Source organism: Lagopus muta, chromosome 11 (assembly GCF_023343835.1).
Source record: "Lagopus muta isolate bLagMut1 chromosome 11, bLagMut1 primary, whole genome shotgun sequence".
Taxonomy (NCBI): Eukaryota; Metazoa; Chordata; class Aves; order Galliformes; family Phasianidae; genus Lagopus; species Lagopus muta.
The window spans coordinates 5,636,515-5,661,104 of record NC_064443.1 but is presented as its reverse complement, the minus strand read 5'-3'; the positions used below and the strand labels follow the sequence as shown (position 1 = coordinate 5,661,104).

The 24,590-nt window shown below is 37.0% G+C and overlaps 1 protein-coding gene across 3 annotated transcripts; it reads right to left on the bottom strand.

Annotated features, from left to right (window-relative positions):
- Nucleotides 1-958: 958 nt before the first annotated feature.
- On the bottom strand, nt 959-23,954 carry HDAC11 (histone deacetylase 11). Of its 3 annotated transcripts, XM_048957095.1 has the most exons (11): nt 23,845-23,935; nt 23,619-23,648; nt 22,993-23,141; nt 19,884-19,984; nt 15,128-15,244; nt 11,520-11,562; nt 10,380-10,456; nt 8,633-8,695; nt 6,495-6,591; nt 5,191-5,369; nt 959-2,856 (listed from the first exon to the last, which is right to left on the bottom strand). In XM_048957095.1, exons 3-11 carry the CDS (start codon nt 23,057-23,059, stop codon nt 2,614-2,616), a joined length of 987 nt encoding a protein of 328 aa, XP_048813052.1. In that variant the 5' UTR covers nt 23,060-23,141; nt 23,619-23,648; nt 23,845-23,935; the 3' UTR covers nt 959-2,613. The 3 variants fall into 3 exon arrangements, with proteins under 3 accessions (XP_048813052.1, XP_048813050.1, XP_048813051.1); XM_048957093.1 differs by lacking the exon at nt 23,619-23,648 and having other exon boundaries at nt 23,845-23,954; XM_048957094.1 differs by lacking the exons at nt 23,619-23,648; nt 23,845-23,935 and adding an exon at nt 23,445-23,553.
- Nucleotides 23,955-24,590: the final 636 nt, after the last annotated feature.

Sequence of the window (24,590 nt, the reverse complement as noted above, 5' to 3'; positions counted from 1 at the left end):
AGTCCAAACAAAAAAAAAAATCACATTCAAGTTGAAAGAGATTGATATTACTATCTATATCTAAAATGCAGTCATTGTGAGACTATTAACACAATGCACAGTGCTTTTAACACCAACTTCTACACTGCATATAGACTGTAAAACACAGAGGTGAGGAGATAGGGGTCAAACTCACCAGGCCAACTGTTAGATCAGAGACAACAGCATCAACTCCTCAGGTTTTTCAACACATTTCACATGTGGCTGATTGAAAAAAATTCTTTTGTACTATCAGCTTTTGGATGCATCTATTCTTAATTAAAGAATTTGAGTGAAAACCGATATCTCATTAGGAAAGATGACCAACCAGCCTTTCTTCAGGAGATGTATTTTGTCACACGTTAAGGCAGCAGTTGTGAAACATTCCTTCCTATTACGGGAAGATTTATAGTCAAAAATGCAACTCAAAAAAAGGAAGCAAAAACAAAAAGAAAACTCCAAACAAAAAGAAGTCCCACCTCTTTTCCCATCATCATCTGCTACTATTCAGCTTTACTATTCAGCTTTCCAGCAGCCAGTTCTGATGGTTGCAGGTACCTGCAGATGTGTCCGTGACAGTGTTTGGTGCACCTTGTCCACTGGTAACAAGATTTGATATGAATCATAATGCACTAAGTTTAAATTCAGCTTAAAAGTTTTGTCACGTCTAGAACGCAATATGGAATTAGAAAGCAACCTTAACACCTTATGATGACCTTATGATTCCTTTAATATTTACAGGCATAACTCCAACTTCACTTGAGAGGCCAGCACGGTAATCGCCAGAGAAGTCCTCCACTGTTGACAAACACTGTACTGCTCATCCTTGAGATATGCTGCAGTTTCAGCTACATTTTAACTGCCAAAAAAAGCACCTTTTTAATAAAGTGTTTCATCCAAAATATTCACAGACAAAATAAGTGAAAAGCAAAGTCGCCAGCATTATTCAACATTATTTTAATCTTTACTGAGTTAAAGTAAAACAAACAAGTTAACACAAACAGAATATGCACTATTACAGCATTTTAGTTCATAGAAATTTCATTTATAATTTTATAAAAATTATATGAAAGAATACCAACATCTTTCAGTAACACAGACAGTGTAGAAAAAAATAAATCTCCACATTAGTTGTACTCTGACCACCTATAATAAGAAGTTTAAAAGTGCCTTTTAACAATGGTGCTGCAAATCAAGATTAGTGCAATATGCCAAATCTGGTTTAAAGCAGCTATTTATAGCAATTGTGCAAATTCCAACCATTAATAAACATCATACATTTAAAAATGACATTACTGAGGTAAGTATTCTAATCAGAATGAAACATTCCTTAAATAGCTTACACACCAATTCTACTACATGGAAAACATCAGAGTCCCTTCACAGAAAGGCTCAAACCTGAACAGAAGACCAGTGAATACCTGGAAGTTAAGAAAGCTCTTGCCAAATATAGAATTTAGTACATTTAAGATCCAATGCTACAAGCAGTATTTAATACATAATGTACCAACAAAAACAAACATTACAGTCAATCACCAATAATTTGCATCTGAATGCACTATTTTGTTCTCCTATCATAGTACCTCCTAGAACCTCCCATATAAGGTTATTACATTAGCTTACTGTAGAAGTTTCACAGTATTTTATTTCTAAATACAAACAATTTGGTTACCAACTATGACTGTAGCTATGACTATCAGTAATCTTCAAGCAAGTGAAAAACAGTACTAGCTGGAAAAAAATTGAAATTTACTCTGCAAGGCTTATATATGACAAGTAGGTGATAAAAAGTATTTCATATTTCTACGTGACATTTTCTGCAACAGTTCTCAGAACACTACAACTAGGTTTAATTTTCTAGTAAGTCAGAGTAAACAAACTACAATGCATAGTAACTACTGCCTTTAAATGCAGGCCTCATTTCAAGAGGCAAAAATTACACTTATTGCTGATCCCTTACTGCCCATCTGCATACAAAGCCAAAGCCATTTCATATTCTATTTTCAGTGTACTTAAAAGCAGAATCTACGTCACTGTAGTAAACAGGAATAAAATATACATTAACAAATGTTCATTCTAATAGGCTATGGCTTAAAAGCCAAGCAACTGAACTGTTCTCCATATTATTGCACTTGAGTGTTAAATTGACAGTAGAAGACTGCACAGAACTGCTATAACAACCTTTAAAAAAGTAGTAAATACAATGCAGTATCTAAGAATAATACCAGTAAGTTTAGTGCAGATTACTCCAGCCACTGTCTGAACCATACCACCAAACAGGCCTGGGAAAGTCCAACCACACAGTTCTTTGAACACAGTGGACAATCCATAACAATAGGAAGCAATTAAAGCTTTCTACAGTAAGATTATAAACTGAAACAAGGTACTCTTGAGTACATGTAAATTAGCACAGAAGGATTTGTTGCCTTCGCTCTAGACAGCTTCAGTAGTTAAACACAGCTAATCTGCAACTGTGTGCTGTCCATACTAGGTTATTTTACAGGCAAGCTCAGTCCTTTGTGAATTTCTTACATTAACCTTGGAAACTTCCTGCTCCTAAAACGCCAAATTTAAGGAAAAAAAACTTATTAACCATCACTGCAGTGATAAATTGGTTAAGTCTGTTACAGAGTCCCTAATCATCTGTTCTACCTTAGGATTTTCAGCTCCACTGGTTGCTAGGTCCTTGTCAATAAGCCCCAGGTTGTGCAAGTTGAGGATAGAATCAGCAATAATGCGGGCAGTCCTCTTCTGGTAGCCTCCAGATGTCACCATCAAAATTGGGATTCCACGGCTTCTGGCAGCCTTGAACACGACTTCATCTCTCTTCACAATTCCCTGCATGTTTACAACAGTTAGAAAAAACTGAAGTGGTACAATATGGTATTTTAGTTCTAACAGACTTAGTTGCTGGCTTATGGATTTGCAGTACGGGATGCTTAACAAGTAATTTAGCCTTGTATTTTGTACTGGGAACACAGAATTATTTTAAAAGCCTTGTTACAGACATTACATTATAAGCCTTTAAAAAAAAAAAAAACAACAAAACAACAAAAACAGCAAATCTAAAATCTTTGTCTTAGTTCTAGAGGACACAACAGACAAAAGTTGCTTACTATAAATTCTTATAAGAACTCTTGCCCATGAGATATTAGAAAGTAAAAAAAAAAAAAAAGTGTCCACAAGCAAATGGAAAATTCAAAAATGTAGCTGAAAAATATTTTGCAAAACCATGAAATATGGATGTTTTTAGTTTGACACGACTCTGTAAAAGAACAATGGGTGCAAACACTAACAAATGAAAATCGAGACAGAAAAATAAAGAATTATATCGGGAACAGATCCTGCAAAGAAGTAACAGAATTACAGAACGAGCTGTACACCTCTGGGGAGCAACCAGCAGAGGCAGAAAATGCTATCCTAAAGGAGAACTGGAAGCAGTCACTACTCATGGGAGCAGAACTGCCTCAGCAAATCCTCCAAAATCTCTAGTGGGTGCTCTGAGAAAAACAGACATGGGTTTACTCCCAGCTTCTGCATGTTACTGGAAAAGAACACACAAAAATTGAAGATGACTGAAGCCTACTACACTTGCAATTTAGAAACAAGCCAGAGAGAATCCTGCTGCACATCAAACCTTCTGTCTATAGTGGAGGCCCATTTTGAGTACAATTAACACTACAGCGAGACTTCAAAACAAACACAGCATCCACAACTGAAAACTGGACTATTTAGCTTTGAAGAGGCTCAATGTCTTCAGTTTTGGCAGTTCCACTAGGCTAGGATTTCCAGCTTGGTGAAACACATTAATCATTCCTAAGCCAACAAGATCAGAGAAAAGAAACCCTGCCCTCAGTTCAGAAACTTTTCTCCATCAGATGTCTGAAACAGCAGTCACACAAAGAAATGGCACACACTGCCTTCCACCTCTTCTTGTAAAGATGGAGGGAAGGAAAGGTGTAATAATTTTAGTGACATTTTATATAAACAGCACCCAACTGGCTACAACAACTCACTGTTCTTAACAATTAGGATATGGCAGAAAAAAAATTGAAAAGGCACATCAGTGTCTTTCATTTATCACTTGATGGCAGTCTCCAAACCTCTTCCATTTCTCAGAGGAACTTTTACACAGTCATCAAAGGAAAACCGGGAAATTCCAACCAGTTCCCAAATCTTTTTACCCCAGACTCATTAAGGTATCTGGAGGCAATCAGAAAGCAAGAACACACAGCTTGGTGATGGAGACAATGAGGATGAGGAACTGCATCAGAAAGGCAACAGAAACTAACAAGAAACTAGAGCTTTGTGGAAGACTGAAAACTAAAGTGCTGAAATACAGAACAGACTGAGTGATGGCTCCTTTAGGAAGGATTCCAAGAGTTCATAAATCAAGAAAGCATTTTCTTCCTGCATTGAACTGGTAGACAAAGAAAGAGAATCAAACCTGAAAACAGGACAAGGAACTGCCAGGGAAAGAATTATCAAAAAAGAAGAGGAAATGTGAGAGCTACAGAATTTCATATTTTGAGAAAAGCTTATCTGTTATGATATCGAGAAGGTGAAGACCTCTATGCAGGACAAATGAAAATTTAAATCTGAAACTAAGCGAGGGAGAAAAGCTAAACTGAACAAGGAAGTGATAGTGCTATAAGAAAGAATGGAGAAAGCGGATAAAAACTCTTCATTTGTTAAGAATAACAAATAGGCTGCACAAGACTGCTAGATATGGGAGACAACAGAGGAGACTTTTAAAATAGACAGAAGTGCTACAGAAGAAATTAAGTGTTAAGATACATACCAAGCACAAGTGACAAAAACATCAAGTGGATTGTAGGAGGGGCAAAGGAAACAGACGGAACTAGAGAATGATCATGCAGGGAAAAAACATACACCTGTCTGAATGCTATCTGCATGTTCAGTATGGGTATATTTTAGAGAGAAAGTGAATGATATTTAAACAGGCACATGAAGAAACAGTCAGGAAACAAAGAATAAACAAACATACAGTGAGCAATGGATGCAGAGTTATAACGGAAAAATGTTTCGGTTTACTGTGAAGTACATTCCTTACCTCAGCCTCACAAACTGCCACAAGCAATTCACTCTTAGCACCAACTCCAGTATTCGGCAAATAATGAGAATCTCAACGTATTTTAGTGTTATACAAACCTGAGGTGAAATAGCAAGTCCTCCCAACGGATCGCCATCCAGAATATCAGTTCCAGCGTTGTAAACTATAATGTCAGGTTTTAATTCATTTAATGCTCCTTCCACATGAGTATGTACTTTCTGAAGGTATTCTGTGTCCTCTGTACCCCACTCTAACTCCACCTTCCGTTTTATGGCACCTGAAATGTTTGTGTTATTGAACAAGTAAACGCAGTGTGTTTTCACAAATTCCTCAGTTAAAGAACATTTTTCAAATACTTGTGTTTGTATCAAATGTAAGCACAGTGACCTTGGAAAAATTCCACTGAAGACAGAATTCAATGCAGGGGAAAAAAAAATCTCCTTAAATCACAAATGCAAAATGTTGATGGAAAACAACTTATCTACAGGACTATTCACCAATCAGCAAAGAAGAATAAATGTAAGATGTAAGCTAAGTAAAGCATAATGAAAAGAGAACATCAAATTGCTACTGCAGAGAAAAAGAAATCCACAATATAAACATCACTAAGAAATTAAGATGTTTTACTTTTATTGCGACACTAAAAATTTAACAGTAAGAGATCATGAATTTATGTGAATTGTTTTACGTATAACAAGATTTAGCTTTGCCCCAAGCATTTTCAATTTAATGTTCTTACCCTGTAATCCTACCAGAAGGAGCAAACATCTATTCTTAATTTAAATCAAATTATTTCAAACACTTATAATAAAGCATTAAAAATAGAAAAGGAGTGTTGGAAAGGTAGTAGAAAGAAATCGAAGGTCATAAAGCCTAGTTTTGCCTGCTTTTAGGCAGTTATGCTTAACTCTAAATCTGATCCAATCAAATTATGTCAGAGCTGTTTCAATATATGACTTCCACCTCAGCATAACCTATGCCTTAACTTAAGGGACTTGGAGCCCTAAATTCTAAGCATGGATTCAGCACACAGTGTGCATGAATAAATCTAATACACGATGATGCTTATTGCCTAGTGAGTGCTGAATACTGTTCTTTAATGCTTTCCTTGTTCAACATCAGTGAAATAAAGGTATGCTTATGCTTCTCCCCCTGCCCAGTCTAACCAACACCCACAGCTTGCATTCAGTGTAGAAATGAAGGCACTTCATTCTCAAAGCAAAGTGAAACACTACAGAATCAACACTATTCTGACACGTAGCAAAATCATTCAAAGTAGTATGTTCTATGTGAAGTGAAGAAAAGATAACATTGTTGCAAGAAAAATTATCAGTAAATGAAAAAGTTATTAAAAAAAAGGCCATTCTTTCGCTTTTGGAATACGAACTTCAATTATACTTACGTTTAGCAAATCCATCTCCTGGATAAATAAATCTATTGTACACATCCATGATATATACTCTGTGATCATTCATGAAGTCCCTCTCATGGCCGTTTCCCTGAAGGAAGTTTAGAGTTAGTTCTTTCTAGCACACTCACACAGAACCATAATCTGCAGATTCTAACATAATCAAGACTATTTAAAACTCCCACAACATCCCTTACGGCCTTGAAGGCTATTTTCAGGTATAGAATCTTGTGGGCTTTGACAGTATGAGTCTGAAGACTGCAGGTATTAGAAAAAAAAAAAAAAAAAAAAAATCAACATCCTACTATCTCCATGAAGGTAATTACAAGATATTTTTTCTCTTGTATGTGAAATAAGATGTGAAGATTAGAAGATAATTGCTTTTAGCAGCATCACAAATGCAACGTGGCCAAGACTGCAGAACGGGTACATTTTTATACAACTCGAAAGATAACTTCCAATACTTAGAAATCTGCTGCAAGGATACTTACATCCTTGTATAAGAATAAAATATCAGACTGCAGTTTTCCTGATAACTCAAGCCTTGGTGAGATAAGCAGCCACTGGAAACATTACAAACACTAAATATGCAATGTAATAGTTTAACTTTTTAATGTTTAACACCACAAATTCCCTACAAAGATGCGTCAGGTGAAAAGGTAGATGCTCAAAAGAAAACAGATTCTGAATACTTTCTCCTTCTCCCATCTCTGAATAGTATTCTTTTATCTCTCACGTAGACTTGTTGCAACTAGTACAGTTACCCTTTCACAGTAATCACCAAGATAATTTCATCTAAATCAGTGTATCATAAGGAACCCTTTCCCTCACTCTCAATATATTCATTAGAATGATTTAATTAAAACTAGAAACAGAATTCCAGCAAGTACTTAAACTATATTTCTGTTATGACTTCCCCCACTGGAAACAAAACAAGAAAAACAAACACAGAAACAATAGGCTAAAGCTAGTCAATACAAGCAATAACAGGAATAGGATACTACAATACTTCATATTTCTTTAGGCTAAAACATGGCAATGCCTACTTACTTCTTCAGCACATTTGGTCCAAAGAAACATTACTGATATAAATCTAGGAATACAAGAGCCTCTGGGTAAACCATTTTCTTACAAACAGTAAAACTCAAACACACCAAGAACTGGGACACTCACAGGATGAGAATGTCTGCACACTTAAAAAGCATCTGCTGAGCTACTACTCCACACACCTCCTACTTCCCAAGGAAAGAAACAATTACAGAAAGGGGCAATTTAGCATGCTGGCTGAGGTCACAGGCATGACAGCTGAATACAAAAATGCATTCCAAGAAATCTTTTAAAAGAAAAAAATGAACAAAAATTTAACACTAAACAAACAAAGAAAAAAACAAAACCAAAGGCATCCACACCTTGATGGAAATACCCAGACAGAACGGGAAACACAAAGCATCTTTTTGCTGCATAAGATATGCCTTTGTTTTTTGGCAATTTTAGGATGCCTTAACTTGCAGAAAAGAGAACTGATAGAAGATGGAACACTACTGCAATGGTTTATCCACAAAAATCTTCAATGCTTTAGATGGGATGCAATTTCAGCACATTAGTGCTTTTCTAAAAATACTGTTTCCTTCCTTTTAGGATTTATTTTGGAAATCCTCCTAAAGATTAGATTTATTCTCAGCATCCATAGAAATCACTCTACCAGGGAAGAGAGATGCATGATTTACTTCATTAGCTTGAAGTCAATCTTTCTACTGTAATACTGAAGGTCAAATTCACCTCCTGAGAAGGCTGCTGCAATGACCACGCAGCTGAACCAGCTGCCATTTCCTTATAAGAGATTTTACTTTCTTCCAAGAACCTGAACTACTTTTCAGACTATTCAATTCAAAAATATTTTTATATCTAACCACATGATGGAGCTGCAACTCAGTTTAATTTTATTGAACGGGCTTAACAGCCCATTGGAACATAAAACAATAAAAACAACTAAAATATTATCAGCTTTTACCACCTATGATTAACTTTGGATCCCATGAGTTAATATTTCATGTTAGTATTACAGAAAGGTGGTCTGTATCACACACTTGTACTTCTAACAGAACAGTACTGAATACAGCAAAATTACTCACCTGGTGAGCATCCAGATCAATAATTGTGGCTTTAGACACCCCTGGTACTCTTTCAAATAGGAACTGGAGGGGTAAACAAACAAACAGTCAGCTAAGAAGTTAGGTAATAGATTAACTGAAGGCTTGAAGCTTGCACAGTGTATTATAGTTTCAGTTTTAACATCATGCATGTCATTTCATTCCCCAAATAAAGGGCTGAATTATTTCAAAATTTGTGATTATGTAGTAAAAACCTATATGTATCCATCATATGAAATGCAAAAACCATGCATTTCACAGTCAGCTGTGCAGGTATCTACCTACCTGTAGAAGAATTTGGTGAAGAGAGGGAAGACAATTATTTTTACTCATATCCTCTTCCCCCCAGAATGTACCAGGCTCAAAGTAAGATGAAGGACATACCCTACAGCATCACACACTAATTTGCAAAACAGACTTTGCAAATAAGGCTTAAGCTCAATGGCACTGAATAACACAGGAGAGCCCAGGATAAGAAGGGTTGTTGTAGTAGTGCTGGATCTGCATAAGCACAGGCGGCAAGTCTCCACATCCCACTCCAGCCAGGCACAGGACAGGTCCAGCTAGGGATTATAAAGCTGACTGTGGCACTGGTGCTGTCAGAGGCAGCAGCAGCAATGACTGTATGTTGGGGCAAAGCGAAGCAAGAGCTGCATAGACCCTGAAATGGTGAGCAGCTTGTTTCTTGAGACATAAATGATAGCACAAGTGAGGCTTAACAGCAGGAAGGGAGAAATACTCCACTGATGGAATCCAGCTCTATAAAACTCACCACAGCAGGGGCTGTATGCATTATAGTCACTTTTTAGGCTAGTAAGAGAATTCATCTGTTACTGCATGTTTGCAAATAAAAAATATGCTTTTCTAATTCTTTGGGTCTCACAACTTTGCAAAATTACTATTTTAAAATATATGTCATAAAAAAATGTAAAGGTTTTGTGTCAACTGCTATCTGCTATAATTTCTCAATCTGTATCTTAACGATAGAGAAAACACAACACTGTGGATTGCTTTCTGCAAATTACAGTGTACAGAAATTAGAGTGTTCTGTCATTTAGTGTGCTGCAATCATTAGGTCTTTACGTTTTGATTATTACTGATATTTTATAAATATTCTAGTATACATACTAAAATATACTACTATACTATACATGCACCACAGGGCACTTGATAGAAATAAGCTCTAATTGCAGAAAGCCCCTGCTTCAGCCTTTCAACAGCTAAAGAGCACATGTATTCATCCAAATTCAGTGATTATCTTGGACACATTCATATTTTTATTCGTGAATTTGAGCTACTCTGAGGACTGCATAGAGCAGCCTGATTTGAAGAGAAGATTTCTGTCTCTATTTAAGTCTCCATTACGAGCACCAAAACTCACATGGAATTTGCAGGTTCAACTGCAAGACTGGGATAATTATCACTGCACATACTACAAGACAATCTGCTTTAGCTTGCTTTTTTTTTTTTCCTGCAAGAATATATTAATGCAATTAGAGCAGTTTGCATTTCCATTCATAATTCCGACCCTGTATCTCTTTCCTTCCACTTACCAGGTGCCAATGCACTGCGCTCTGTAACATTAAATATCACATCATTTTCCTATTCCTACCCATCTCTACAACATTTTATTTTTTCTGATATGAGGTATGTTAGTACTTATGAATTTCTGGAACATTTTTCCATTTGCACAAGTAGTAGAAAATATTCTCAAAATGGTATTTCTTACCTTAATAGCCAGTGTGATATCAGCATATGCACAAAATCCTCCACCTTTGTCACTTGAACAATGATGAAAACCACCTCCTAAGCATAAAAATGTTGGATGGGGTAAAAAAAAGATACCAGGGAACTTTTATGATCTTTATCTTTAAGCAAACATGCACTTTCTTTATAACAAAAGAAGTACTCGGCCCTCCCATAAAATTAAAAACTATACTAACTCAGAAGAGTTTAAGAAACCCACAACAAACATCTAGGCAAGAAATTTAACAACCCTCATTTATACATCAATAAATCACAGGATTTTTTTAAGATGTGCTTAATTTTTAGTACTGGATTTTTACTTTATAGATAATACTTTAAAATATCATTTGCTACTAAAGGAGAAAAATGATAGCTTTACATTACACATGTTATACAGCAAGTCTTCCTTCCACTTGGAGCTTATTTAAAACAAAACAAGCAAACTGGAATGTTGCACAAATAACACTATGCAAGATTTATTGCCTTCAGAAATATCCAGAAGTATTTGTAAGATATAATGGAAAAGCTCAGAATTGACAGGCACCAAAAATGACAAGCCATTAGTTCAGTAGCTCACTGGTTTTGCATCACTATTTTGACATGAGGAAGGGTGCAGATTTATGTTCTTCATCATTTCTTCAGTCAAGCCTTTTTCAGGAAGAACCGCACAGCCAAAAGCAGACCAACTGGTATAGTCCAGCTGTACAGCACATCAACCAAGCTCCTGGTCTGGTGTTATATGTGTACAGCACGGCTAGCAAGATCTATTTAACTTCTGCGTAATTTAAAGGAATATTTTACTGAAATATTTGCACATACTCTGAACACCTTTTTCTTCACTTCATTCTCACTACTACAATCCACACACAGCGTATAAATATCATATCTTTACCTGGTTATCTCCTTCCTATCAACAAATATTTTATCTAGTTATAAAACTGCAGCAAGGATGATAGGATAAGAGAACAAGTACTTAGTTCTCTTTTTTTCCATTTCAAGTTCCTTTTAGTTGAACACAATCCAGTCACTTTATTATAAGCAGCATATACATCGTACTGAATGAAAATAATGACTTTAAAAACACACAAAGTATTATTTAATACAAATTTCCATTTGTACTCACCCACATTGATTGCCCAGCCTCTATCAACAGCAAGTTTTCCTGCCTGAAGGAAATGACAATAAGAACTTGATGAGTGAATGAGGCAGCCACTGAGTGCTGAGTGCTCCCACCCCAAACGCAGCTCTTGGCATTCTAATGCACCCACTGCATTTGCAGATGCTTTACCAACAGAAGTCATTCTGAATCAGATCTCTCAACACAAGCCATACAAAACTATATGCAGTAAAATCAGTAGAAAAAACTATTTGATTTCACATCTGTATTTTACTCTCCTGTAGTTGAGCATATTTTGAACTGGGCTTTGTGGAGATGAACACTGACCCCTAGCAGACAAATGGTAAACTGAAGGTACAAGCATTGGTAGGAATGCTTGAAAAAGTAGAAAAAGTGAGCAGAAATCTTCCAATACCCTTCCTTCTCATGTAAGAAATAGGAAGAACTTCAGCTCAAAATCCTGAAAATACTGATTAACACAGCTTCAGCTGCGGGTGGGAACAGAAAAATGCCAAGCATTAAGTGTCCTGTTTTGTTTCTTTAAATAAGGTAACATGCAAACTATAAATAGGACCAATTTTTGCTTTCTGACACCAAATAAAATCTGTGCCCTTTACTCCCCTATGAAATCAAATGACATTGAGGAAATGAAATGTACTAACAGTAAAAAAGATACATGGGGCTAAAGTGATAAAATTTAATTGGAAAAAAAGGTTATTCTGACCAGTAGGATTCAAGGAAGTGTTTAACTGCAAGATTCCTTAAAGCCATATTAATAAAAGATGCATTTTTATTTTATTAAAAAAAAAAACAAACATATATGATCACACATAAGTATATGCTATATTTTATATTAATATATTCTATATGTGATAAGATATATAGTGCATCATGTCGTATATACACATATTTATATTAATGTATTCTATATGTGATAAGATATATAGTACATCATGTCATATATACACATATTTATATTAATGTATTCTATATGTGATAAGATATATAGTACATCATGTCATATATACACATATTTATATTAATGTATTCTATATGTGATAAGATATATAGTACATCATGTCATATATACACATATTTATATTAATATATTCTATATGTGATAAGATATATAGTACATCATGTCATATATACACATATTTATATTAATGTATTCTATATGTGATAAGATATATAGTACATCATGTCATATATACACATACAATCATACACATGATTTTTAAAAAGCAGCCAATCCTCCGCTGAATTAAATAATAAGCCTGAAATACAACTCAGCAACAAGAGGTACTTTTCACTTTCTTTCACAGTAACTTATACATCCTCTTACGTCTCCAGAATGACAAACCAAAATTTGTATTGGAAACAATAAGATAAATCCATCGTGCTTCCAAAGATGAAGTGAACAAAAGGGGATAGAGAAAAGCAACTTGAGTCCCAATATTTTGTTACATACCTTGGCATCAAGTACATCTAGGAATCACAGACACAGATTGCTCAAGAATATGTTCTTAATTATACAAAACCAACTTGGTACTGCCTACAGAAGGCTTATCCCTATTGACAGCATTCCTATATATATGCAAACAGCCAGGAGAAGATATTTTACTACACACAATTCTGGTTACTGCTGATACAACACTTCTTGAGGAGACTCTCATGGCTCTACTGATTTCTTCTGAGATTAAGGAATTTCCAAAAGTAGCATCAAGATACCATAGAAGTGCAAATGGACACTTAGCATTTAACTTTGTGATTTCATCCTTTAAGTTAAAATAATTTTGTTTTCCTAAGTAATTCCCATATAAATTATGCTGTTACAAAATGTTACTTAATAAATATACACAGGCACATATTTTTGGCAACTGTGATGCAAATTCTTGTGTAATTTGCATCATGACCATTAAGCTTTGAAATCTAAGTATATAGCATTATAGCTTCCAGTTATTTTTTTACAGATCCAGCAGTTAGACAGGATGCACATTTAAAGTACTAAAATACTGAAAGAAAACGCCATTTTTCCTGATCAAGACACTGAGCTGTTGTACCATTAAAGATACAAATATAACAGAAAAGCTAAGTATTTCATTCTGCTCTTATCTGATCCTAACTAGCTTTCTACCATCATTTCACATAGAAAAAAACAACGAGGACTCAAACGTAACACTGCCCCAAGTCTGTCTCACATAAGCCCTGTCATGTATTTGGAAAACTTTCATCAAGGCTTTGGGTTGTCTCACATTACTTTCTCAGGTCAGATCCTGACATTCCACATTTTGATAGATAAAAGGCACAGCACCACCTTTTATGCAGTACTCAGAGAAGAGCTCTTCATTTTTTTTTTAATGTCCTTAACAAATTCTTCATACATTCATGAAGGCACACACTTAAAAATAGGAAATCTCAATTCCAGTGTTAAATTGCTAAGTACCTATATTACTGTTAACAGAAATGGGAAGTTACCTAGTAGGCTACGTTTGAAAATAATGTCATTTCTTTGTCATACTATTATGGCTTCCCAGTCTTGCTCACTTTAAATATCTAGTGGTTGCAATAAATCATACATTTATATCTGGTATAAACATACTGAGAGGTTTGCCAACCCGCAGAACAATGTTCTTCAATAACTGGCTTCAAATGAATATAAAAGGAGCAATATCTGCTTCTACCCTTTTCACATGCATCCACTCTAACAGCTTCCTTCAGTAGTAGCTAAAATGTAGCAAAGATCCATTTGTATCATAACACTGAGGATTTCAGATAGGACTTTTTTTACCATTTATGTAATTGTGACAGTTACCCACAAAAAGATCAGTACTATTACCACCTTATCACAGACAAGGAATGAATAAAGGGAAGAAAGGGTCCCATTAGTTAGTGGTTCACAAACACGAAGGCATATTTTCCTCAGTAAGTCCCTGGCTACAGCTATTAACTGCTTTCTTTCCACATCTTCAACATCTCTCATGGAAGTTTCTCAGGCAAAATTAGATTGTGTGGTGACTTGCACATCTCTCCTCCTCACAGCACTCATTTAACTGATCAGAAAGCAATCCTGTCAAGGTGAAACAGGCTGTATCTCACTTCAGCTGAGCTGCTTATGCAGCATACACAATTGAACAGATGAACTAACTTTCATTATTCAAATTAGACACAAAGTATTAAAAAAAACAAACCACATCATCACACTCATCTTTAAGATATGAGCGCTTCATACCGAAAGTAACCTACAGCCATTTAGTAAATATGTGCTTTAAAGTATCTTCTATTAATTTCACAACTATCCATTCCTAGAAATTGCTTGTATTTGAACAGTTACCAATTGTGCAGTTTTTGCACTTGCCATAATTCCTGTCACTTCTCGTTCCCTGCACAGACTGCCCCTTACTACTCCTTTTGCTTCTGCAAATTACAGACATCAAAAATCATGTTCATCCTTCATCTCTTATTTGCTAAGTGCCAGACTTTGCTCATGTTTAGGACTGTACACTAACTTGCTTTCCTCAACAGGGCTTTGGGGTTTGAGGCTTTAAGTTACCAAAAGCATTACAACTCACAGGTCTGTATAAATACATCACAGCAAATCAAGAACTCCTTACCATTATTGTTCCTCCTGTCTGGGTTCGCAGAGGTTTCAAAACTTTTCTCTGAACAAGGAAGTTGGGAAGAAAGAGGACTGGTGGAATTTCTGTGATCGTAGCCACAACGAAGGACCACTAGGAGGGGGAAAAAAGTTGCAATTAATGTAGCCTGTCTTAATGATGTCCTTTAGATGTCTCATCAATTACTACTCACTGAGAAGGAACCCATAAGACCTTAGCAAGATTTTTGGTTTGCTTTTTTTTTTTTCTCCTCAACTGAAGGTGACCACAACAACATCTATTGGCAACCTCCAAATAGTTTCCTCCTGTTACACTGTTAACAATTGAAAATTTCAATTAATCGCCACCACTATTTTTCTCCATACTTTAATATCCAATGGTACCAAGTCAAGAATTTTTCAGTCAAGCAGTATTTAAGAAAAAAAAAATAAATCTGTTCCTGGGGTTGAGGAAAAGAATCGTCAAATCTCTTTCAGCAGAATTAATAGCAACCTACAGTTAATAAACTGTGCAACTCTAAATTACTTCTCACGTCAATTCAATAGAATATACCAAGGAGAAAGGAAAAAAACCAAAACCAAACCACTTGGCTAAGATGTTTGAATACTTACATGCACACAGTGCAAATTTTTGCACGGAGAATCAATTAAAGTTTGTTAAGCATATTAAACACTTCTAAAACATGTTTTGAGGAAACATTTTGTCAAAAAGTCGTATCATCAAGAATGTGACTTGAAGGTTAGAACAAATATTTGCAGTATGTAAATGCTTTCAATGGAAAAATGCCAACAAACAAAAGATTACTTCAGAGAACTAATGACATTGCTACCAGGGATGAAACTTCTAAATATACTTCACAGCCAAAGTCACAAGCAAGTTTGTACCTTTTCAATCAATACTAAGACATTCAAGTCCTGAGAATTGGAAGTTTCAAAGCCTGTACAAATATTTCATATGGATCCTGTTTTCTTCAACATTAACAAATATAAGCAGACCACATTCTGCAGGCTAGCTGCTGGTCAGCAAAGACAGGATACACAACTGGCCAATTTTGATGAAAAACAATTAAATGCCAACATCAGGGTATTCTGGTACTCAGTAAGTTACTGTGACTTCAGAGATATCACTCTAACTGGTGAGTACCATTTGTGTTTTGGTTTTGGGAAGGCACTGGCATTAGCATCATGTGCACAGGCACTGCTTTCAACAGTTCATTATTGTATTACTATAAGTCAACATACAAATACATTTATTGTTATTCACTAATTATAGCATCTGCTCTCAGTCACTAAGAAGGCACTTTATTTTCTAATAACTTGAAAAAATCCTTCTGCAAGATATTTTAGCTTTAAAATAAGCACAATGTAGCAAACTAGATTAAATCTCAGCATTCTGCAATGGAACTGCAAGGGATTACAATTGCATAAAGTATGTTTTTCTCATATCAAATGACAAGGTTGCCATAAAATTTAAACACTTAAACACTCAATCTTAAAACAAATAAATAATAATAATCTCAGTGGGAAGAAGCAGGAATAATAAGGACTCAAATCGACAAGTATTTTCCTGCAGGTTTTCAAGTGATTGCAAGCAATCCATACATAGTGCAAGTAAGCAAGAAGTAAAGCTTCTCATTCAAAGTTAAGGATATTTACAAGAACAGCTCCCAGTCCAAAGACATTCACTGCCTGGGATTTAGTCTTTGGCCGTAAGGAAAATGTTGGGATTCAAGAATACAGCTGCTGACATTGATGGTTCTCAAAACAAACCACACTGCAGAATTGAAGAAATATATTGCCTCAAACTGTGGGCATTCTTGCTTGTTTCTTCATCTTGCTAATTTTGCTTTCCTACATTATCCAGAATAAATTCTCAGAACAGTTATATATACACTTGGAAAGGGACTTGAAAGAAATTGGTTTTCAATAATTGTGCATCTTATGTCATAAAAATTAGAAATTATTTTGAACAGATAAGGACATCAATTTTGTTTTCCATGCTGTCAATTACCTGCAATAATGTAAATTTTCACACTAGTGATTATTAGCTTCCTTTGATACAGAACCAACTCTTCAAACATTAATTTTAAAAGTCACTCCTTTTTGCTTTCAAATCGTACATATTATAGAAGAATAGGAGATGCTGTTTCTTTTGGTAGATATTTGCTCTCACTTAGCCATCAGTTTACTGATTCCCTACTAATGTTCTAATAAATATGCAATTATACAACCAATTAAGACTGGGTCTGCATTCAGGAAGAAGTAAAAACCACACAAACACTATTCAATGTTACTTCACTTACTCTTCTCAACTATCAACTCAGTTTAACTTATTTTCTTTATTTTTTAATTATTAGTGATTATTAACCTCATTGCCTAATCCCTTCCACAATCTCAGGACACTGATATACGTTAAATCCATTATTTTACGTAGCACTGGAACAAGAGGATGAGCAGGGAAGTACAACAAGCTGATTATCCAAAGTCTCATCACTACCTTATGGACCTAGGTTCATGAAATAGTATTGAGGGAGAAGTAACCTCAATTCAAAATACCACATTTTGTTGTAAGGATTGTTCATAATATCTTAAGCAGGCAACCAGGGACACTCTTTCTCCTAAGGCAGAACTGACTGACAGTATTCTCTGATCTACTTTGCACTTAACATTTTGTTTCTCTACAATCAACTCTCAGCCCATTCCTAGGACAGCTTCTTCAGCTGCAACTGAGATATCACACACCATCCCCCCTTGCAAGTGTTTCATGTTGAAATTTTAAATGAGGAGTACTCCAATGATTCATTATTTTAAGAGACCCAGATCCTCCCAGAATGCAAGCATCTTTGTAATCCTCAGAAGTGCTAACGTGAAATTATATAATTTTATTGGTAAATCTGTATTTGTCTGTATTAAAAAAAATAGCACAGTGGACTTTACGCAAGGCAGCAAACAGGGAACCCTGGGCCATTTCATGTAAACAAAAAATAATGTTGCTAGATAAGTGAACACTTTGCTGCTTAGTAGGAGTTCGTTGACAAGACCAATATGCTATCTTCTAATTGCTACAGCTGTAGGAACTATGGTCTCAAAGGGGAACAAGCGAGATAGAATTAAGATCATCTGAAAGTACAAGACAGCATTGGTTTTGAACCCCAGGAAACAAGTTATCAGCCAATTTTCGGTGAAGAGATCCTACAGGTACTAAAAACACTATGTATTTCAAACTGAGCTACGTACATTACACTGCTTCAAAGAGGTGACTCAGTAAAAAGAGGTGGGTGGTTCACTGAAATTAAAAGCTCAATATCAAGAATAGCAGCAATAAGATCAAATCTAATGATGTATGAAATTACAAATAACTTCATAGCTATGAATGAAGAGGCCTAAGTGAACACTGCAAAGGAATAAAGCAAAAAAAGTCAGGCAAATCAAAGATTGTTTACACAGAAAAAAACCATCAACATTTCAGAAATAACAATACAAGTGATTTTACACCGTAGGCAGGCAAAGATGACTCAAAGTAACTTATTCTGAATAACAAAATGTAAGATTATTTTTGTAGCAATTGGACAGATCAACACAATGGGAAAGGCATTACAACAGACATGTGATGATGGAAGGACCAGCATGATAGAAAGGTGCTATAAAGGAAGGGAAGAAGATTGCTCACCTGTATCAGAAGATTCCAGGTTCACAGGGGAAAGCTCCACCAAGGAGGGATCTCCAGGAAGAGATCCTTCCCCAATGGGGGTCAGCCTTTCTATGAGGTCTAAGAGAGGTGCAGCCAGGCTCCACCCCGTCCTGTCACAACTGAATTGCCTTCACCCGCGCTCCCAGGGCTGACCGGCTCCTTTCCCCAGGTACTCAATCAGTGGTTTAGGCCAGGAGTCAACAGTTCTCAGACAATTTTTACAACAAATCTCTTCCCTTCAAGTAGAGAGCTGCCAAATAAAAGCAATCTTAACTGGTACTACTCAATTCCTTTTGTGGATGACTGTATTTTCAAAACTGAAGATCTCTTATGTTTTAGAGTTGAAGCATTCATTTGTTAAACTTGCATTTATGTAAAAACAGCCAATGAATGCTCTTTGTTCTTTGTGAATATACAATCCTGTACGAGCTGCTACTGCAAATGTTCTTACACACACAGCATACAAGATTATGCCCTTTGTTGACCTTTCAACTCTCTCTGTACTCCACTGATACAGGCAGTCTTTAGGTACAACTCCATTCTTTCTTCCCTACCCCTCAGGCTGATGATAGAATTCCTGCATGGATGCTCTTCTAAGATTATATAAGCTTCAAATCCATACAGCAAACTTTACATTAAAGAAAAAACATTGCATAATAATCAATTTCAGGGTTCTTCTACACATTTTCAATTTCAGAACCATACTTCATTAGACTAAAACAAAACACATTTAAGACCAAAGCCTTAGCAGCAAGGAAAATATTATTTATTATTATTTATTATATTATTTATCTCAAACATTATTATTTTCCTTATGTCCATTAAATTTCACTGAAACATGGCTATGTAAGATGGTAGATTCTCTCTCCCATCCCTCTCCTACACTTCGGCTTGTCTAATATTTTCATTATTCTCTCTCAGTATTCACAATGACAACGCTGAATTCAAAATTTGTCACTGCTCTGTAAAAGTTCCTTCTGTATTGAATCAAGTGGGCCATGTGCTGCACTTGGTACTAATTCTAGACACTTTGTTTGAAAAGCACATTAGTTTAAGTACACACCTTCAACTTATTAAGGTAGCGCCTTGTGTGAACAACCAAAAGATCTTCATCCGTAGCCTCCCGTGCTTGCACAATCAAGTCATCTCCAATTAGTTTTTCTTCTGAAACAACAGGAGAAAAATTATAACTGTCATTGTATGCCATATAGCATTCCCATATTCCACCTGGTCAAAGAAACTGCTTTGAGCTTAATTCCTACATCTGTAACGGAAATCACTGCAACCATTGTTGCTTACTCAGTGTTTGCAAGTTTTGCAAATACATACTCTCTACACAAGCTCTTAAAGAGAGGTTATCAATTTTTTTTCAGATAGTTTTCATAGTGTATTCATGGTAACCTCACATTTCAACTAAAAGAAAAAATAGGTATCAACTGAGGATGGACAGGCAAGAAAACTTACAAGGCTCCTTACAGTCTAAGATTTGATATGCTTGGGAACTCTCAGTGTTCATAATATCAAATATTCCTTTAATATGATTTTTTTTGTAAATCTAGTTGATAATAGTATCAAAGCTCTAAATTAAAATGGTACACACAAAATCAGGACTAAAAACAACTCAATTACTTGGATGTTTATGGACATGAACACTTACTGTTAATTCTGATATTTCTGTCACATCCTTACTTCATTTAATTTCAAGAAATACCAAAGAACAGCTATTAATAATTCTTTCCTTCAGAGAGCAAGAGACAGTTCATTTTAAAACTGCTTTTAAAGGAGTAACTCACAAAGCATCACTCCAAGATTTCTGTATGCCAACAGCGTGAATGTTTATATCTGGATATACTTGCCAGAAAGTTCCAGTCTGTGTTGACTAAAAAAGTCAAGTAGTGAAGAAAAACAATGTTGCTTTGCATAGGATCACTACAAATAACAAATACCAGGCACCAACGCTGATTTTCCCAGACAAGTTTTAATACTTAATTGCTGCAGGGCTGCAGATTTCCAAGATCAGACCTTTTCTTCAATTTTAAACTTGGCGGAAGGGAAGAACTCAAATGGAAAAGATTTTGTTCTTAGTGTTATACGAGCACAGCACCTGCAATAATATTTATTTTGGCAAGCTTACATTTCCCTGGACTGCACTTGAGAAGCATTTCATTCACTCATGTCAGACATAAAGCCAACATGCTAACAGCTCCATTCTTGAAGAAAGTAAGCGTATGAGGATTTTCACTGGTGATTTTTCTAGAAGATAATAGGAAACAGCACAGATCAGGTGTTCCCAGGAGTTGCTACAGAGCCAGAGAAAAACAGGAATGTCATAAGGTACCCTGGGGCTTTTCTCTTTTACAGTGAAAAGAGGGTGAAATATTTGGGAAAACTGGTTTTCTGTGAAAGACGCGAGTGAAGAGTAGATATTTCACACAGAAAAGAACTGGGAAGTAGAAAAGAGAGAAAAGAAAGGCAAAGGTTCTGAATAAGAAAATAGTCATGAAATCCAAGACTCTGATAGTAAAGATCATTAGAGGTCAGATCCAAAACACTGCTAATAAATAGTGTTTTAAGTCATGTAACCCAGTTAAACGAATACAAGGGAGCCTAAAGTAGGAAGGGCAACATTTTACTGAGAAAGATCATCAGCTGAAGAAGTCATTAGGTCCACATGAGCAGCAAAGGCCTGCCTCTTGGACAGCCTTTGTTTTGGCAAGGGTTTGTTTGTTTGTTTTCCCCCTTCCAACTTAATGAGAAAACTCAAGTTTCAGATAAAGGCTTTAAAGGCTCTGACCCTAATCTTAGTCCTTATGCTTGCATTTCCTTGAGGTATTTGTCTACATTTTTAAAGTTATTTAAGAAGCAATAATGAGCATCAACACAAAGTTCTTCTTGCCACCAGCGGGATTTCAAAGCTCCCCCAGAGATATTATCAAAGTAGTATCATGAGGTTGACAAAGATTTAGATAGGTTGCACTGGTATTTCACACTGAAGAGTGCCATTTGCCAGCAGACTGCCTGCACTCTCACGAGCAACTACGTTACAGCCAGCAGCAAGGCAGTCATCAACTGCCTGGTTTCCCAAGCCAGACAGACTGTCTCCTTTCTTATTACACCACATGTAAAAGCAATGGAAGCACATTGGCTACAGAAAAGTGTACATGGTACTTCCAAAATGCACTGTAAGCTTGCAGTTAATGCAGGAGGGATTTTCCACTTGTTGCCAGAAACCTGAAGTCTGCATTTCATATCCAGGCATAGTCCTCAAAAAGAAAGAAGAAACTGGAATTGCAAACAGCATCTTCAAGAAAAAACTTAATGGAAATATTCTCACACATTTGTACATACACTGCAAGAAAAGGCAAAATCATCACAACTCTGTTGAACACCAAAACACGGCACTGTGCTATGCACATACGGCACCTGACTCAGGCTGTGCTTCAAGTCAAGACCCTGGTGCCCACTTCAAAGGTGAAAATAGTTCTCATCCTACATGCACCTTTCTTGAAAAGGTCAAACAATAAAATTCTGCACAGTTCACGCTTGTCTTCAAACCTCAAAGCCTAGAAATATTTTAAGATTATCTAACACACTCATGCTATGCTCATGTTTCTCCTTAATCCTTTTTACTCAGCCTTGTAAAGTTCTAGGCCAGAGTGAAATTCACCAAGCTGGTTACTCTGACTAGCATTATTCATGCCACTGAGAAGAGCAAGTTGTTTAATGAGCTTGAATTTTCAATCACATTTCACGAGTTTCACCCTGCACAGACACCATGACTGAGACAATTCTGAGCTTTGTTCAGTGGAGCGAGCAAAAACCGACTTTTCCAAAGGACTGTGAAATAAACCTTTGTATTAAAAAGCCCTGATGTAGGAGGCTTGCTCTAACAATTTCATGTTTAATGTGCAACATCTTCAAAAAAGTACAATACAGCATTCAACCCACCTCACAAATTCTGCCATCAGTTTAACTTCTTTAGATTTAAGTCTGCAACTATTTAAACATATTAAAGCACTTCAATGATTAAAGTGCATAGGTAAGATCTATACAAGGAGCAATAATGACATACAGTCATTATTACACTGGCAGTTATTAGCACAAGCATTAATAACATTGGTTCATTCAAATGCTGGTCTAAGTGGTTTGTTTGTTTGTTTTTTGTTTTTTACCTTTCAAGAAGTTGATTACTTTTCCCCATTTCCCTGCATCAAATGGATGTAGTTTCTCCAGTCCCATGAAGGTGATGTTGTAGTCTGGAGAATACACGATAGGCCAGCAAGTTGGTGGAACACCTTCATATAACTCAGTTCTGTGAGGCCTTGAAAAGCAAAAGCCAAACTAATTACCATTTTTAGCTAATTGCTTACGCATCTAAATATTTTTTCACTGAATTCCCAAGCTACAAGTTCTTAGCAATCACAGCTTAACATCAGGAATAGCTCCTGAGGATGCCATTCCCCATAGTTACAGATAGGAGCACCTGTTCGCTGCTTTGCGGTTCTTTATACACAACTCACTTCCCAGCAGCACAGTCAAAACACTCAAAAAAAAAAAAAGAGTGAGGAAAAAGAAAGAAAGAAAGAAAGGACTAAAGAATGTACTGCCTGTGAATTATGCATACATAGTTCACTGCCAACATGAATTAATGGAAACATTTGCTTCTCTCTGACAGCCTTCCATGTTCATCACACTCTGCCTTACAAAATAACTTCAACCAGAGACGTTTCCAGGCTCATGTGCAAACACAGCGAGCTTTCAGACAGGACACACGCGCAGTCAGGCCCGGTGCTCTCACCCCAACAGCTCCCTGCCGCACAGCGTTCACCTGAGAGAGAAATGGCCCGGACTGCAGGAGCCGCCAGGTGCCGGCTCGCGGCTCCGCCCCTCCCGCCGCCAGGCCCCAAAGCCGAGCAGGCCTCCATCAGGCCCACGCGCGGCCCACCCCTCAGAGTCGCCCGCCGCCGGCACAGCCCTGCCAGGGCGCCGGGTTCGGCCCGCCCGCAGCCCCCGCCCGTACTCACATCCCCGCGCCGGGCAGGGGCGCGCCACGAGGCCGCGCAGGGGAAGGGTCGCCCCGCGGCCCGGCACAGCCAGCCCTGGGGCCCGCCCGCCGCGGGCGGAGACAAAGAGGGGCCGGGCCCGGGAGGGCGGGGCGGAGGGCGGCTTCGGGGCGGCGTGACAGCGGGCTGGCGTGCTGGGCCTTCCCTCCTGCCTGAAAGTGCAGACTGCATTTCTTATGCAATTGTACGGCTACATCGGCGGCGCCGTCACGAGAAACTGCCATCCATAGCGGCAGTATCCGTCAAACAGCACACAAAGCATGGCAGCGCTCGGGAGGCCCACGGCGCCTGTGTGAAAGCTGCAGACAAATATCTTGCCTTTCTAAATCTGCCTGCCAGCTTCGGCTGGCCTTCATTTTGATGGATGCCTGCATGTCACCTCAGCACTTACGGAGCAGCAGGAGACCGTCATCCCAACAAAACATTCCATCCCTTTGACATTATCTTTTAATTAACATACTTTGTTGCAGCCCTTTGTGCGTGTGCCTCAATGTCAGTTCGGCATACCTTTTACTCTTTGTCCCTAACCAACTAGTGCTGGATGCTCAATTAGAGTTCTAGTGTCATCTGGTTCATTAGCTCCAAATACATTATTTCATTTTCATTTAACTCCTAAACTTAAATTAAAAAACACATTTGCAGACAGGTTTCCTCACTTGTTGGTGTGGCAAATTGTTGTTCAGGTGCGTTCTGCCATTTGGCAGTCA

Coding starts and splice junctions, on each gene's coding strand:
- HDAC11 (XM_048957093.1), bottom strand. Junction 11,563..15,127: donor AGACAGGAGGAACAATAATG/GTAAGGAGTTCT, acceptor CATTTCCTTCAG/GCAGGAAAACTTGCTGTTGA. Junction 10,457..11,519: donor AGGCTGGGCAATCAATGTGG/GTGAGTACAAAT, acceptor TTTTATGCTTAG/GAGGTGGTTTTCATCATTGT.